Source organism: Physeter macrocephalus, chromosome 15 (assembly GCF_002837175.3).
Source record: "Physeter macrocephalus isolate SW-GA chromosome 15, ASM283717v5, whole genome shotgun sequence".
In the NCBI taxonomy this organism is placed as follows: Eukaryota; Metazoa; Chordata; class Mammalia; order Artiodactyla; family Physeteridae; genus Physeter; species Physeter macrocephalus.
The window spans coordinates 9443664-9460175 of NC_041228.1; the positions used below are offsets into that span (position 1 = coordinate 9443664).

At 41.8% G+C, this 16512-nt stretch overlaps 1 protein-coding gene across 1 annotated transcript in view; it reads left to right on the forward strand.

The window, feature by feature from the left end:
* The window catches only part of ADCY8 (adenylate cyclase 8), a 223685-nt gene that overhangs the window by 99057 nt on the left and 108116 nt on the right, over positions 1-16512 (forward strand). Inside the window, exons 6-7 of the mRNA XM_007101973.2 lie at positions 3347-3505; positions 8104-8374. Coding sequence (XP_007102035.2) covers positions 3347-3505; positions 8104-8374 — 430 coding nt within the window. The remainder of the gene's footprint in view (positions 1-3346; positions 3506-8103; positions 8375-16512) is intronic.

The following is a 16512-nucleotide window of genomic DNA, read 5'->3' on the forward strand; positions in this document are numbered from 1 at the left end:
ATTTCCCTAATGACTAATGATGTTGAGCATTCTTTCATGTGTTTGTTGGCCATCTGTATATCTTCTTTGGAGAAATGTCTATGTAGGTCTTCTGCCCATTTTGGGATTGGGTTGTTTGTTTTTTGATATTGAGTTGCATGAGTTGCTTGTATGTTTTGGAGATTAATCCTTTGTCAGTTGCCTCATTTGCAACTATTTTCTCCCATTCTGAGGGTTTTCCATTTTATCTTACAGGTCAGTAGTTTCTGAGTATTTTGATCGCCCATCTTTATCAAAAATGCTTATAATAACTTATAAACTGTATTATTATCTATTCTATCATTATATTCACACATTTAAAACATATACAATAAAACATACATGAAATATGGATTGTTAAGGATAATGATGAAATAAATATACTTTTAAATATTTTAAATTTAATTCTAGTGCAAAAATCTTTCTGCTCTCACCATTTTTTAGTGAGAGCAGTGAGTTTCAACCTAACTGATTTTATTTTAATCTTAATAGTTTATGATGCAGAAATGCAAAGCGAGGTTTCAAATTCAATTTTTTTCTATATCTGGCTGTAATGACCATCAGATTGATGGTCATTTATGCCAAAGTTTTATACATCTTGTCATACATTTTCTTCTTCTCTGATGTCTGTGAGTTGTTCATACAAGCTCATTAGAGGGCAGTAGATTTTTTATATGTTTTAACAAATGGGTTCAAACTCTACCAAAACTCTTCATTTGGAAAATTTTAAAATAGATTACTGCAAGGGAGCAACATCTGCCACCCCAAAATGTGTCTCTTTGGGATGAGGATTATTTTAGGCTGGTGGTTTTTAAGAAACAAAAGGCTCAGAAAGAACGTTTACCTGCTCCCCCTTAACTGCCTAAAAGAATTTAGATTGGCTCTATCCCAGGAAGAGAGCTATCCTCAGAGCCACGACAAGGAATATGAGCTAAACTTAGCAAGGGGGGGGAAACTTAGCAAGGAGGCCTGTTTGATCAAACCCCTCTCTGTATCCCATTGTCTCTGCAAAGCATGGCAAACATTTGTTTACCAAACTTTTCTTTCCCATCTTCCTGTAAATTGCTTTCCTCCCCTTTGAAGTCCCAAACCCTTGTCCCCTTCTCCTCTCAGCATAGAAGCCTCCATTCCCTAACTTGTCCTGGGGTCTCATTTTTCTTAGGAGGTCCTGTATGCATGTAATTAAATTCAATTTTCTCCTGTTAATCTGTCTCATGTCAATTTAATTCTTGGACCTGTCAGAGGAAAATTGTTTTCCTCCCTGACATTAGTCAATATGCACCTGTGAGAATTTTGATAGTTGACATAACTTAAGTTTGACAACCAAGTTCCCAAAGAGATAGAGACATTTCCAAACTTCCATTTTCAAAATTCTCTCTTCAGACCATGAATTTCTTATGAAAAGCAGTTACTTTCTCACTCCTTCTTAAACCATCCTCTTCAGTTTGGTTAAACAAATTATGCAAGTTTGGTTTCTTCCAAATATTTGGATATTAATAGCAACCTATTATCACAGAAAAGTTAGAGAGTTTGGAACACTTGCTTTCATGTCAAAGAAAAAGGGATAAATCATCTTTATTTTTTTATATTAATTTAATTTTTATTGAGGTATAGTTGATTTACAATATTATATTTTAGGTGTACAGCATAGTTATTCAGTATTTTCGCAGAGTATACTCCATTAAAAGTTATTACAAGATAATGGCTATGGAACTTCCCTGCTGGCACAGTGGTTAAGACTCCACGGTCCCCATGCAGGGGGCCGGGGTTCAATCCCTGGTCAGGGAACTAGTTCCCACATGCATGCCGCAACTAAGAGTTCGCATGCCACAACTAAGGAGTCCATGTGCCTCAACTAAGGAGCCGGTGAGCCACAACTAAGGAGCCCGCCTGCCGCAACTAAGACCCGGCATAACCAAATAAATAAATAAATAAATACAATGGCTATAATTCCCTGTGCTATACAACATATCCTTGTTGCTTATCTATTTTGTACATAGCAGTTAAATTAAAAAGCTATGTTGATCATATAAGCTGCCTTAAAGATAAATCATCTTTATGGGGGCTTCCCTGGTGGCACGGTGGTTGCGCGTCCGCCTGCCGATGTAGGGGGGCCGGGTTCGCGCCCCGGTCTGGGGGGATCCCACGTGCCGCGGAGCGGCTGGGCCCGTGAGCCATGGCCGCTGGGCCTGCGCGTCCGGAGCCTGTGCTCCGCGACGGGAGAGGCCACAGCAGAGGGAGGCCCGCCTACCACCAAAAAAAAAAAAAAAAACAAACAAACAAAAAAAATAAAGATAAATCATCTTTAAATCTGACAACTCCTTTAACTATTTTGAAGTAAAATAACCACTGGGTTGCTATGTGGCAATGAAGATTTTTTTAGTTCTTCTATTTCAACGTGTTATAGTCTACCATTTGAATTTCTTTCTATATAAATGACATCCTTTAACTCTTAAACTAAAATTGTTTGAAATATTTTGAAAATGAAGAAGGAATGCGTGTGCCCAGAGGAAACTCCTGATGGTAGAAATCTTCCTCTTCTCTCAAGATGCCTCCTTTCCCACGCTTGCAGTCAGAGGTTAGTCAGACACAGACCGTGTAAGGTGTCTAACGTCAACCCACATGTCAAATTTTGGTAAAGATAAAACACAAAATCTATGGATGGAAGTTGTATCATTGTCTTCCTGCTTCCCAACCGTTGACCCAGCTCAGCCCTGGGATGTGAGCACACAACTCCAGAGACCACTGCTCTAAGGAGTCAGGAGGTCAGGAAAGAGTCTTAGACAAGGCAGTGATGGAGTGACAAGGTCACTGTTGTGTTTGTGATAGCCATGTAGAACATGGTAGAACATGAGCTGGAAGGTGGTCAGGCTGAGGCAGGGACCCCAGACGGAAGCCTGATGGTGGCCTGAACTAGAGTGTTGGTATGAGGAATGGAGAGAAGGAAATGGAATAAAAATTAAAATATTTAGGTTGGAAATGGAGTGTGCACTGAAGTGCAGAATCTATCATCTATCCCAGGTTTGTACAGTAGTGAGGAGAGAGAGAGATTGATGCCATTCCCTTAGACAGAAGTTATATAGGATGAGCAGGTTTGGGGAGAAGGGTGATAAGGGCCCTTAAACGTTCAGACAAAAGACTAGTAGAGTTTGGAGGAGGAAGGGTATCTTTCTGTTATCAGGAAATCCAAGAAGGCTTCATGGAAGAGGTGGCATATGAATGGACAGGAGTTGAACTTATGGAGTAGGCAAGACCCAGGCTGCCACCCAGGCCAAGGGTGCCTACACTGGCCTTTTACACGTGTCTCTGCATTCACCTATGTCAACAGGTATGTGCGGTCAAGGACGAAGCATGATGTTGACATGCGGATTGGAATCCACTCGGGCTCAGTGCTATGTGGCGTGTTGGGTCTACGGAAGTGGCAGTTTGATGTCTGGTCTTGGGATGTGGATATTGCAAACAAACTTGAATCTGGAGGAATCCCTGGGTAAGCCAAAGCAAACCCTCTTCTTGCTTAACACTTATCATTTGCTCACTTGGTGACAGTGGGTTTCCCATGTGCAGAATTCAGAAGGATATGTCCAAGAAGCAATTATTTTGGAGGTGACGGAACATTAAAACATCATGCAAATATTGGCCTCAAAACTTTAGTGACATTTGTCATAGGCAATGAGGACGGTGAGATGACACTCAGGTGTTCAGGACCTAGCCCTGCAAAGCGTTGGTTTTCAGATTTGATTTTACATTGGAACCAGAAGAGGAACATTTTAAAAATCCTGGTGTTCCAGACCCCAGACCAGTTCATGTAAAGCAAAATCTGTGCAGAATCTATTTTAAGTTCTTAAAGCAATTCTCATGGGCAGCCAGGGTTAAGACTTACAGACCTGCTATGTGACCTTACCCTTCCTTTGAAAACTCAGACATATCTCTGAACTTTCCATGATTTGAAATTGTTTGGCTTTGTATTTTTCTGCTTTTTTAATGTCTGTTATTTCCCCTCCCTATCAATCACAATTTGTAGGAAAAAAACTGAGCTTACTTTTCCTTTCAATGAGCAAGATAGCCCCCAATTGTAAACACATCTTGAGTAGTGCTAAATACCATGAATACATCATATCATGTGATATCACAACACCCCACGTAGTAAATCGTGGCTTCCTTGTTTTAATGGGGAGACTGAGGCTCAAAGAAATTAAATCTGTCACATAAACGCAGCTATTAAGTGCCTCACTTCCCATCACTGTCTTCCATTGTTAATTTATCAGTCCAGTTTGTTCAAGATCGTCCTTTTATTATGAATCTCCAGTCCCTCTGTGTCCCCAGTGCCTGGCATGATGTATAGAACCTAGGAAGAAGGGAGGGAGGCGTCCAGCGCCACGGCATAATGACTGATAGTCTGTAACCTGCAGTCATGCAGAATCCATACGTAGTTTGTTAAACCGTCAGTAGCTACGCCCTACCCTCAGAGTTTCTGACCGCTGTGTCTGGGATGGGAACCGAGAATATGCCTCGCTCACAAGTTCCCAGGTGACGCGGACGCTTCTGGACTTGGTACCTCACTTTGAGGACCACTGTTCTCAACCTTTAGTTAAATGAAACAATGTATATAAAGTCCTTTGCTCAGGAAATAGCTGTGGTTGTAGTAATGACCCTATGATGTAGCTGTAGGGTCTTGGAAAGACGCTGAAAGTGAATGTTTTTGTCTCAATCCAGCGCTGCCATCTACCACTGATGGGACTTTGGTCTAGTTACTTACTCACTGCCTCTGAGCCAGTTTCACTGTCAGCAAAGGGAGGGGGGAAAAAACGCTTTATCACCTCTAGTTGTTGGAAGAATGGAAATTATATGAGATGATCCATGGAAAAAAGCACATAGAATACATTTGGCTACAAAGTAACACTGACACAAAATAAGTGTTGCCCAACTGTTAGATCTTATTTACTATCGTGACTATTATTAGTATATCCTGGCATTTAAAATTATCAGAAAGTGTCAGATTTACCTGACATTCGATATATGAGAATATTGTCTGAGAACTGACTCATTTCCTTAGAGGGAAATGTAATCCCCAGAGCCTCAGCTGCAAATGCATTACTCCAAAGCTCAAGGTAGTAGCAAGGATGCAAATGAACACCTAAAATCCAGTCTCTATCAGAGCATTTAAATATTGATTAGAACTTCAGCAGAAGGGCCAGGAATAAGTAATGGCAAGGATGTCTTTCACTATGGAAAACATAATATTGATTTAGGATGTGCCCCCAAGCATTGACAGCAGAATAATAAAATGTAGACTCTAGAGAAAATACCAAATGGGGTGGTATTTAACTTGATTATTTTAAAAGAAAATCAGCCATTAGACTTTACGAAACACGTCCAGGAGTTTCATTTTGCCTGGGAGCAAAAGACAGCTTTCAAGCAGCCAGCTCTGAGCTTGATCTGAGAAAGACTGGGACATCTATTTGTTTCATGGAAGGTCAAACATCTTTTCTCTTCTCCTAGGTCGACACTACTGAGCTCCTATGTATTGACAAAATTTATCATGAGAATATCTTGTAATTAGCACTTTTCTCAAGAGAGCTCAGAACATCTTTCCCATGCTTTTATTTTTAATACAGGCGTACCTTGGAGATATTGCAGATTGGGTTCCAGACCACCACAATAAAGTAAATATTGCAATAAAGCGAGTCACACGAATTTTTGGTTTCCCAGTGTATATGTTATGCTAACATTATACCATGGTCTATTACGTGTGCAATAACATTATGTCTAAAGAAATCAATATACATACCTCAATTAAAAAATACTTTATTGCTAAAAAATGCTAACCATCATCTGAGCCTTCAGCTCGTTGTAATCTTTCTGCAACAGTAACACCAAAAATCACAGCAAATATAATGAAAAAGTCTGAAATATTTTGAGAATTACCAAAATGTGACACAGGGACATGAAGTGAACAAACGCTCTTGGAAAGACAGACTTGCTCAACTCAGCGTTGCCACAAACCTTCAATTTGGAAAAAATGAAGTATCTGTGCAGTACAAAAAAGGGAAGCACAATAAAACGAGGTATGCCTGTATCTTACCTCACGTTTGAAATCAATGTCTATATACAAGGATACTTATTTGGAAAACATGCAGAACGTGCCTTAAATGAGCAGAAATGCATTGTTTGTAGTTTCTGTTTCTTTACATGTCCTTTGCAGTGGATTATTCTCTCTGTAAGCAAGAACTTAGCCGTGTGGTTAAGGGGCGTAAGGAGGGGAAGTAGAGGCAGCACTGAAGAAAATGCATTTGGAAACATCACTTTTAAAAAAATTGTTTCCTTGGATATATTGTTTCTAGAATCCAGAAGCCAAGCAGAGTCTTAAGTATCTACCTTATTCATTCATTCATTCATTTGAAAGAGCACTGAAGTCAGCCTAGGGAAATGAATTTGTGCTGAATCAGGGAGTAGGAAATTGCTGTGTGGAGAACACAGCCTGAGCGTTCTAGGCAGGAAGAATGGCTTGTTCTGAGTTTAGTAGGTGTGAAGTAGCACCTTGAATTTGACGACATGCCATTTACTTGATTAGCTGGAGAGAGTGTCAGAAAATGAGCCTTGAAGTCGCAGGGCCCAGAGAGTGGAGGTCTTAGAGACCTTGTTCAGAATTTAGAGTGTACCTTATAAGCCTTGAGGAGGCATGGAATAAACAACAGAAATAAGAAAATGGCATTTTTGAAAATAATCCTAATAATTTAAGGGTTTGTTCTTTTTTTTTTTTTTTTTTTTTTGCGGTACGCGGGCCTCTCACTGCTGTGGCCTCTCCCGTTGCGGAGCACAGGCTCCGGACGCGCAGGCTCAGCGGCCATGGCTCACGGGACCAGCCGCTCCGCGGCATGTGGGATCTTCCCGGACCGGGGCACGAACCCGTGTCCCCTGCATCGGCGGGCGGATTCTCAACCACTGCGCCACCAGGGAAGCCCAAGGGTTTGTTCTTGTAGCATGTGCAGTGTACCATGCACTGTTTTAACTACTTTACACGAATCAACTCTTACAATACTCACGAAGACCCTAAAAAATGGGTACTATTATTTTTCCCATTGTTATGGGTGAGATAACAGACTCATAGAAAGCTTAAATAACTTGCACAAGATCTCTCAGCTAGCAAGTGGCAGAGCTAGGGTTTCAATCCAGGGAATCTGGCCAAAGCATCCATGCTTGTAACCACCAAGCTAGTCTACCCAGACCACAATGCAGCACAATAAGTAGTCTGATTGAGTTAGGCAGTTATGAGAACAGAAAAACTCTTGCCCAGAAGGATTTACCATGTGACATTCCCACAATTCACATCTGATCTTTAAGGCTCTTGATGTCATCTGTTGTTTTGCTAAAAAAGAAATGTGAATCTTGAATTATGATGGCTGACATGAGTCTCTTACCTTGTGAGTGAGCCTAGCCAGCTGCCAGCCTGCACGTATCCACAGCTGTGCTCTCTTCTGCTTTCCATATACACATTACAGGGGAAATTGCATCTTACAGGGGTTTTCCTAAAGGACCCTCCATGTAGCCCTGTGGACTTATAAGACCTGCCGTTGTTCTTAAGAAGATTATAGACAAGTTGACGAAATAAGCCACAAATATGTGAAAATTGAAAAGATAGGAAAAGTTCCAAAACACTAAGCACTACATTCGCATGTGATAGGACAAGAATTGCCGTTGAGTTCAGAAACATTTATGGAACTTGTTTTTCCAAAATAATCAACATGACCGAAAAAATCACTGATTCTTAAAAGATGCTGGGATCAGGCTGACAGAAGAAAAGCCAAAGGAAGTGCTTAAATGTGGCTCAATGGGTCTGCGATTGATCAGAGGCTACAGCGACCCTTGGGGTGAAGTTGGTGATAGATACCTGCTCATTGATTTATGCTTATACTTTTGTTCTCTTTTATTCTTTCTACTTTTTCAGGGGAACAGATACTGTCCTTGAGAACACGTCCTCACAGCACCCATGCACAGCCCCGATGTTGGGTTTGCACAGGACCGAAAACAGAGATGGCCTTTGCAAGCCACGTCAGGTGTATAACAACCTATGCTTTGTCCACACAGGCGGATTCACATTTCCAAAGCCACGCTGGACTGCCTCAATGGTGACTATAATGTGGAAGAGGGTCATGGCAAAGAGAGGAACGAATTCTTGAGGAAGCATAATATAGAGACCTATTTAATCAAGCAGCCTGAGGAGAGTCTTCTGTCTTTGCCTGAAGACATCGTCAAGGAATCTGTGAGCTCCTCAGACAGGAGAAACAGTGGGGCGACGTTCACAGAAGGATCCTGGAGCCCCGAGCTGCCCTTTGATAACATAGTGGGGAAACAGAACGTAAGTCTTGGCTTCCTTCTTCTGGTTTGCTGTGAATGCATGTGCACCTCCAACCCAGTTGCCTCAGAGGAGACCAATTCATCTTTAACCCTTTCTCTGCTGAGTGCCTTAATCGTAATTGATCAAATGTATCACCTCAGGACAGAATTAACCTACGTATGCCATTTCAGGAAATGCCAGAAATACCAGAGGGTTCCCACCACCCTCTCCTTTTTTTTTTTTTTTTTTTTTTGACCTAGCTAAAAATGAATGTCATGTGAAGCTGAATTATAATTTTACCAAAATTAATTACTCATGTTGGAAAAGATAAACCTCATTTTATTAAACTGACAACAAAGGGGGAAGGTCAAGTCCATGCGAATGTAATTTTTTTAGGTAGTTGGCCGGCTAGGAGTACCGAGGTGCCCTCTGAAATTTAAAATCAGGGGGGCATTGTTGATTTGGAAATGTAAAAGCTGCAAGCGAGGTAAGGATGAGGGCATTCAAGAGTAGTGAGCAATTTCAAAGCCACCCACATAATGCTATTCTTATGTAGTGTGGATTTGCATCTTCCATGAGGGATAAAGCAACAAAGTCCGTACATCAGGTGTAAGTTATCAATCATCAAATTATTTTTTAAAGTATATCTTCAAATACCAGAATCACACTAAACCCAATGAGCTGCTCTGACACTGAGAGGCACCAGAGAACTGAAGCTGATCAAGGGAGAACCAAAGTGGATTCAGAGATGCTCCCCTCTCCGGAATGCTTGTTCAAAGCTTGGGCAAAATCACCTGCTCTAACAGGTTTTCCCTTCCCTTCCCTTAGGCCAGGCACAGAGAGTTGAACTCATGTAAGTTGTGTGACTTCATTGTGATTTTTTAAAGAAACTAACCCCAAAAAAGCCACTATATAAGACTTGTAAACAGCTTCTGACATCCTCCCGAGCCAAGGAAAAGCTGAGAGTACTATGAAATAAATAGACCAAATTGAGTGTCTGGAGCTTTATGAAGACATATATGTGTTCATTGTTCTAATAATCCACAGACCTGAACATTTCTCATTAACTTGTCATTAAGAAAAATCTGTCCGCTTAAAGACATTTAAAATGGAAAAGGTTAAAATGCTGAAAGTCTTGCCTCTTTACTCTGCATTTGAAAGATTGATGGGGCGCTCTGAGGCCAGGTTAACCTCGGTTTCCTTCCAGCTCTGTGGGAAGGGGCTAAGGATCAATGCATGGACCCCATTCACTGGACAAGGATGCAGGTTGAACCCTTGAACCCAGCCCGCATGCCTTGCAAGAGTCTACCCTTAGGTCTTTAATATTCTTTTGTGAGCGTTTACTTTCCCCCCAAATTATTATGCCTACACAAGTCATCACTGATTTCAACGCCTGCCTCTTTCCATCCCTGAATTGGTATGCATGGTACAATTTGCTGTTATAGAATATTACAGTCTTAAATACTTCCTGGAGTTGGTGCATGCCCAGCTGAAAGTACCCTCTGTTTCCTCTGCCTAGCGTTAGCTTCAGCCTGAATGCTGCTTATTTTAAAAAGATGCATGCCTCACCCTGAACACTTCAGTAATTCTGCATGAAGTTTTCTCTCTTGGTTTTTTGTTTTTCTTTTTCTTTTTGGTCTTTCCTTTTGAAAAACTCTGTCCGTTTAAGCTGATTGTGGAAATGGGGATAATTCCTAATTGTTCTAATCTCAGTGTGTACCTATCCTTGCTGCTAGGAATTGAGAACCCCGAAGAGAGGTAGAGCTGCTTGGTTTTAATTCACGATTGATTGATCTGGTAGAATTATATAGGAATACTGGAAATATCTATCTGCTGATTTCCTAAAGATATTTACTGATGTCATCAAATAGTTTTTATAAAAGATGTCACGATTAGTCAAAGATTATTATTCGTGGTGTTTAACCATACCATATATTTCTTACGATGCCTGAGTTTTGCCTGTATTTGCCATCTTCAACATGAATAATCTCAATTTTTGTTGATGTCTTCAGACTTAAGAGCCAATGAACGTCTGCTGATATTCATAAATAACCAAGTGGCACTAATAACATTTTGGAAATGATTGAGTCAATTTAAATGGTCACAAGCATCAGAGTTGCCCTTATGCTTAGCTCTGGAAGTCAGTGAGCCGTATGTGCAATTCAGAGACATAATGTGTCCCTGGAAGAGATCAAAACTGGTCTGGCTGAGCCTGTGCTCTGCCAAAACACCCAGTCAATACCACAGAAAGCCCAGACCATCTGAGTGTTTGCATAACACAGATAAAGCATACTAATGCTTCACTGGGGATTTGCTAGCTCAATTGGCCAGATGCTTTAGTTTCTATTGATTCACCAAGTATGCTTTGAAATATTTTTAATGCCATTGGTATGTCATGCCATAATCTGTGCTATATAGACAGCAGATGTTCAGATAGTTGCATTCTCATGTATTCATTCATTCCACAAAGATTAATTGAGCGTCTGTTACATGCCAACCACTGCTAGTAATAAAAGAGAAAGAGGGACAGAGGAAAGAAACACTTTAGAGATAAAGTCAGCCGGGTAGTGTGTATGCTTCATGAAGACAGGAAGGGTATCTGTTTCCCTTATCACTATTTAGTCCATAATTAGAACAATACCTGGTAAGTAACAGGACTTGCTTGCAGTTTGCTGAATTAATTAATTAAATGATAGATGTGGGTGGTACAGGAGAAGACCCAGTCAAGTTTGACTTCCAGGTTCTTTGCCTGGATGTGACTGGTTAGATGGTAGAACTGCCCACTGAAATAAAAAATAGTGGAATGGAAGGAGATTGGGTGAGAAACACTAAGAATTTAGTTTAGGACGTGTTAGACTTGAAATGCCTAGGAGAGGTCCAGGGAGAGATAGCCAAAAGGCTATTGAACACACACTTCTGAATCTCAGGCATGAAAAAACTATGCAAGGGATGTGAGTCTGGCAGCATTTGAGTGCTAGATGAAGCCATGAGAATGAAAGAGATAACTGCAAGGAATATGTAAAATAAAACACTAAGAAGGTACAAGACAGACCTATAGGAACACCAGACGGAGGTGAAAGAGAGTCCGGATCCCATGACAGAGGCAGACAGAGGAAGCAGAGGGACCGGAAGAGGATTTTAGGCAATGTGGTGTCATGGACGCCTACAGGGCAGAGCATTTTGAGAAGAACAGGGTGATCAGCAGGGTCAGGTGTAGCCAAGAGGTGCAGTAAGATGAAGACTGGAAACTGCCAGTGGGAATTGGATTGGAAAACATCGTTGGCAGGAGACAGATTTGACACAGTGGTGAAGTCAGAAGCCAAACTGTCCCAGATGATAAGCGAGAGCTCTGGATTTCCAAGAACCCCAACTCTATCCCGGTCGCCTCTCTGCTCCCCATTTCAGGAGTCTGACCTGAAATGTCTACCCCTAAAAATGCCTGAAATACTGGCTATTGGTCTTGAAGAGGAAGCTGTGTTTTCAGAGTTTGCTGCTTCAGTGATAAGCTGCTGAGTATCTGATTGTCCGTGTTCAGTCTTGATATACAGGAAACCACAGGCAGTGGTTTGCAGGAGCAAGAGAAGTCACTTAGAATTATTTCTGGCCCCTATCTGAGTCTTCCAGTCCCTATCTATGCCTGAAGATAATCTCTTGTTTTTGATGTGGTACATCTTCCCAGCCCTTATGATCTGTGTCCAGTTAAGCTAGAATTGTTGGGTCAACCCACTCTTGGACACCCTGAGCGCTTAGGCTTTGCATCCCTGACTCCTGACATGGGCCAGAGTTCTGCCCACTGATTTGGTATCCTGGATCCCTGCATCCTGGCTCAGATACCTGTGAGGCTTCCTATGCTCTGAGCCTCTGAGTGGAATGAAATTAAGAAAACTAGAAGGCAAGAAGCTTAGGATCACAGGTGGACTCTTGAAATGTAAGGTTACAAAAGTAGAAGTAGGTAGTTGAAGTGTACCAAAAGTGAACATTTTTGACATGGGGGAGGATGTCCAGAAATTTCAAGGCTAAGTCGTTGCAATGAGTCATCAAAATGGTCATTGAATCTCTCAGAATAAAGACAAAATTTGAGATGAAAATGAAGACTTAAGAAAAGGGTCCTCCTATGAAAGATTGTGTTCTCCCCCCTTCTGGTTGCATGCTACAACTAAAATCTATTTGTAAGCTTGAGCTCTGGTTCATTCAATTATTTAACAGATGTTAGTATTCCAGATGCTGAGGATTGAGTAATGAGAGGACAGACTTGGTCCCTGTCCTCCAAGAGTTACATTTTAAGGGAGTGGAGAATGCAGACAATTAACCAAAACACAAAAGTTCTGAGAAGGAAATATAGATGAATATATGACGAGGGGGCAGATAGAATTACTGCAGATAGGGTCATCAAGAGACCTCTGAAAATGTGACTTGAGTGCCGAAAGGACCCTGCATTTGAATAATCGGGAAAAGAGCATTATAGATAGAGGAAACGGCTAGTGCAGAGGCCCTGGGGTAGGAAAAATTTGGTATGTTAGAGCAAAAAGGCCCAAGCGGCTAGAGCATAGTGAGTAGGGAAAGAAGGAATTCAAGATGAAGTTAAAGGAGACAGACATTGATCTTGAAAACCTAGTCGACTTTGGATTTTATTCTAAGGGAAGTGATAGAAATATTTTAAGCTGGCCAGTGACATGATCGGATTTAGATGTTTAAAAGATCACTTTAGCTGCTTGTGGAGAATGGATTGTAGGGACCAAGAATGGACTCCTTAGACAAACAGCATCTTTACTTATGATTTACAAGAGGATACCAAAGGGTGAAGCTTTTATGTCGCTATAAAGTGTATTGTATAAGGATATGAATCATTTTAACTTGATTTTTATGACAAGTGATAATGCCAAGAGAGGTGGAGCCACTCTTTTAGAAGCAAACCCCCTTTTAGAGCCTGGGTGCTGTCCCTCATATATTGAGAAATCACCACCATTGTCCCATCTATCCCTTTCACATTGATCACGGCATCAGAACCCAGGCATTTTTCTATAACTCCTCCAGACCTTTTAAAAGAATCACCTGGGGAAAAGTACACATTTGGTACTTCCGTTTTCTATATTAGTTGTTTCTGCAGAGTAGAAGTCATTTGGTCATTATTGTTATCATGAAGTTCCTATGTGCACTGTGAAGCTTGAAAACACAAAAGAAATTTCTGTACAGGCAAACCTCAGAGATATTGCAGGTCTGGTTCCAGACCACCACCATAAAGCCAATATCACAATAAAGCACGTCACACTGATTTTTTGGTTTCCCAGCGCATATAAGTTATATTAACACTACACTGTAGTCTATTAAGTGTGCAATAGCATTATATCTAAAAAAACAATGTACGCAAGTGTAATTAAAAAACACTTTATTGCTAAAAAATGCTAACCATCATCTGAGCCTTCAGCAAGTCATAATAGTAACATCACAGATCACTGATCACAGATCACCATAACAAATATAACGATTATGAAGAAGTTTGAACTATTGTGAGAATTACCAAAATCTGACACAGACACACCAAGTAAGCAAATACTGCTTTTAAAAATGGCACCAATAGACTTGCTTGATGCAGGGTTGCCACAAACCTTCAATTTGTAAAGCTCGCAGTATCTGCAAAGCGCAATAAAGTGAAGCGCGATAAAACCAGGTATGCCTGTGTTCTGCACAACAAGACAGAAAGCAAGTGTGTTTCATTGCCAGGAATATAGATGAATATCCACAGCATCGTTAACGCTAATTGAGAGCCTGGGGCCAGGTACCACGTTGGGAGCATAGCTCATGTTCTTTGCATTTCATTCTCACATCAACCTTACTGGGTAAGTGTGACGTGCCTGTTTTACAAGTGACAAAACTGTGATTTAAGAGATCAGTTAATTCCCTGAAGGATATACAGTGAATGAACAACACAACTGGAATTAGAACCCAGTTATGTCTGACTCCAAAAAAACCACATACTCTCCATCAGGCTGCATTGCCTCCCCTTTTGATACATGCCGGCTTTCTACCTACTACCTTGTTTCCTGGTCAGTTAGTATTAAAAGGTTGTGTGCGTGTGTGTGCATGTGTGTATTCACCCTCGGAAGCTAGGTCACTCTCTCAACAGGGATATTTAGAAATTTTCTGTGAAAGCTCCAGGAAAGGACCAGCTTCTCCTCCAGGTAGCGTTAGCGTACCCCTAACATCTCATACCCTGAGTGCCCTGATGTGATCATTGTTTGCATGGAAAGGGCTAAGCAGGGCACTCGCTCAAGTCCACCTAGGAATAAAACAATCATTTGATTTAGTCACACTTAAGACTGCAGAATGTTGACACCAGAAGAAAAGGAAATGCGTAGGGAGTGGGGCTGGCCGTGGTGGAAAGCAGGCTGTAAGAACATATTTATGTTACTATGTTTTTATCAGTCCCAGCTGGGACTTTTCTTAGATCCTGTTTTCTGTATCCACTGGAAGAAAAAATTCTCATCTGATTGCCTTGCTGATCAAAACCATGTTGACCTGATGCTGAGAGCCGTTTCCTCAGAGTAAACCAGTTAGTCCTGTAAGCTGTGAGTCTCATGATCTTGGGGCAAATCTCTGCAGGACCCAAAATTTGCCCATATGATAGTGGGAAGGGCCAGAATGGAAACCCAAGAGAACTGAGTTATGGCCCTGATTTCTCCACTTACTATTGCAAGGCCTTAGGGAACCACGTCTCCCCTCCAGACCTCAGTGTTCCTATCCGTACAATGCCGGAACTGGACCGGATGTTCCCGTCACTTCCTTCCAGCTCCAACGTTGCCCATTCAGTTTCTCAGCCTCAGACACATGCTGGGAGTCTGTTGCTACACTGGTGAGTTACCTACACTTCGGAATCCTGACACCCAAAGCCCAGAGAACCAAATAATTCCCTGGAAAGTAATGGGGATATCCAGTTTACAATTTTCCTAGTATAACAATTCAGCATAACTGTCATCCTAATGAACTGTCTTAAAATATTAATACCAAATCAGAAGCAAGAGTTAAAGCAAAAAAAATTATTGAGGTAAAAATCTCACCTTACTAGGGGATGAAATTTGCCCTTTCTCTCAGCATTCTGGATAATTGCACTTTGCACCAAACCGAACATCATTATAAACATCATCACATTTTGCCATCTTTCAGAGTCCTGTTTTCAACGTGATCATTATGTTCTCCTGTTGAGAAATATTGATCACTAGGGTTTGATTTCTTTCCTTCTGTTTCTGTCCCTAAAGGTGGGGTGCAAACTAAGTGGCTGACCCCTTCTTTTTGCATATAAAAGCCCAGAAGACAAAGAGCACTCTTTTTTTTTTTTTTTTTTTTTTTTGTGGTATGCGGGCCTCCCTCTGCTGTGGCCCCTCCCGTTGCGGAGCACAGGCTCCGGACGCGCAGGCCCAGCGGCCATGGCTCACGGGCCCAGCCGCTCCGCGGCACGCGGGATCCTCCCAGACCGGGGCGCGAACCCGGTTCCCCTGCATCGGCAGGCGGACGCGCAACCACTGCGCCACCAGGGAAGCCCAAAGAGCACTCTTAATTCAAACTCATTTTACTTTTATCATTTGACTTGGGCAAGTCAGTCCCCCCAAGATGTTCGTTTGTTTCCTCATTCATTCAGCCACTGATTACTCAACTACTTAATGAACTACAGTTTGCCAAGCGTTGTGCTGGGTGCCGGGGACGGGAAGATGCAGAAGGGGGTCCAAGCTGTCAAGGAGCTCACAGTCGGGTGGTATTACTAACAGGGCAACAGGCTCAGTGGACATCGCTGTCTTTCTAGCAGGACCGCATACTGATCGCAGGTAATCAGGGAAGACCTTCCCAAGGAAATGACTGTGAAGCTGAGATCTATAGACAAGCAGGCATGAGGCCAACAATGAGAGAACACCACCCCAGGAGGAGGGAAACAGTAAGGCCACCATCTCAGCCTGGATTTCTCCTCCTCAAGACCAAACCACATGCTTCTCTTTCCCCTCAGAGAACTCTGACCGGAAATGTCTACCCCTAAAAATGCCTGAAATACTGGCTGTTGGTCTTGAATCGGAAGGTGTGTTTTCAGAGTTTGCTGCTTCAGTGATAAGCTGCTGAGTATCTAATTGTCCGTGTTCCGTCTTGATATACAGGAAGCCACAGGCAGATTTTTC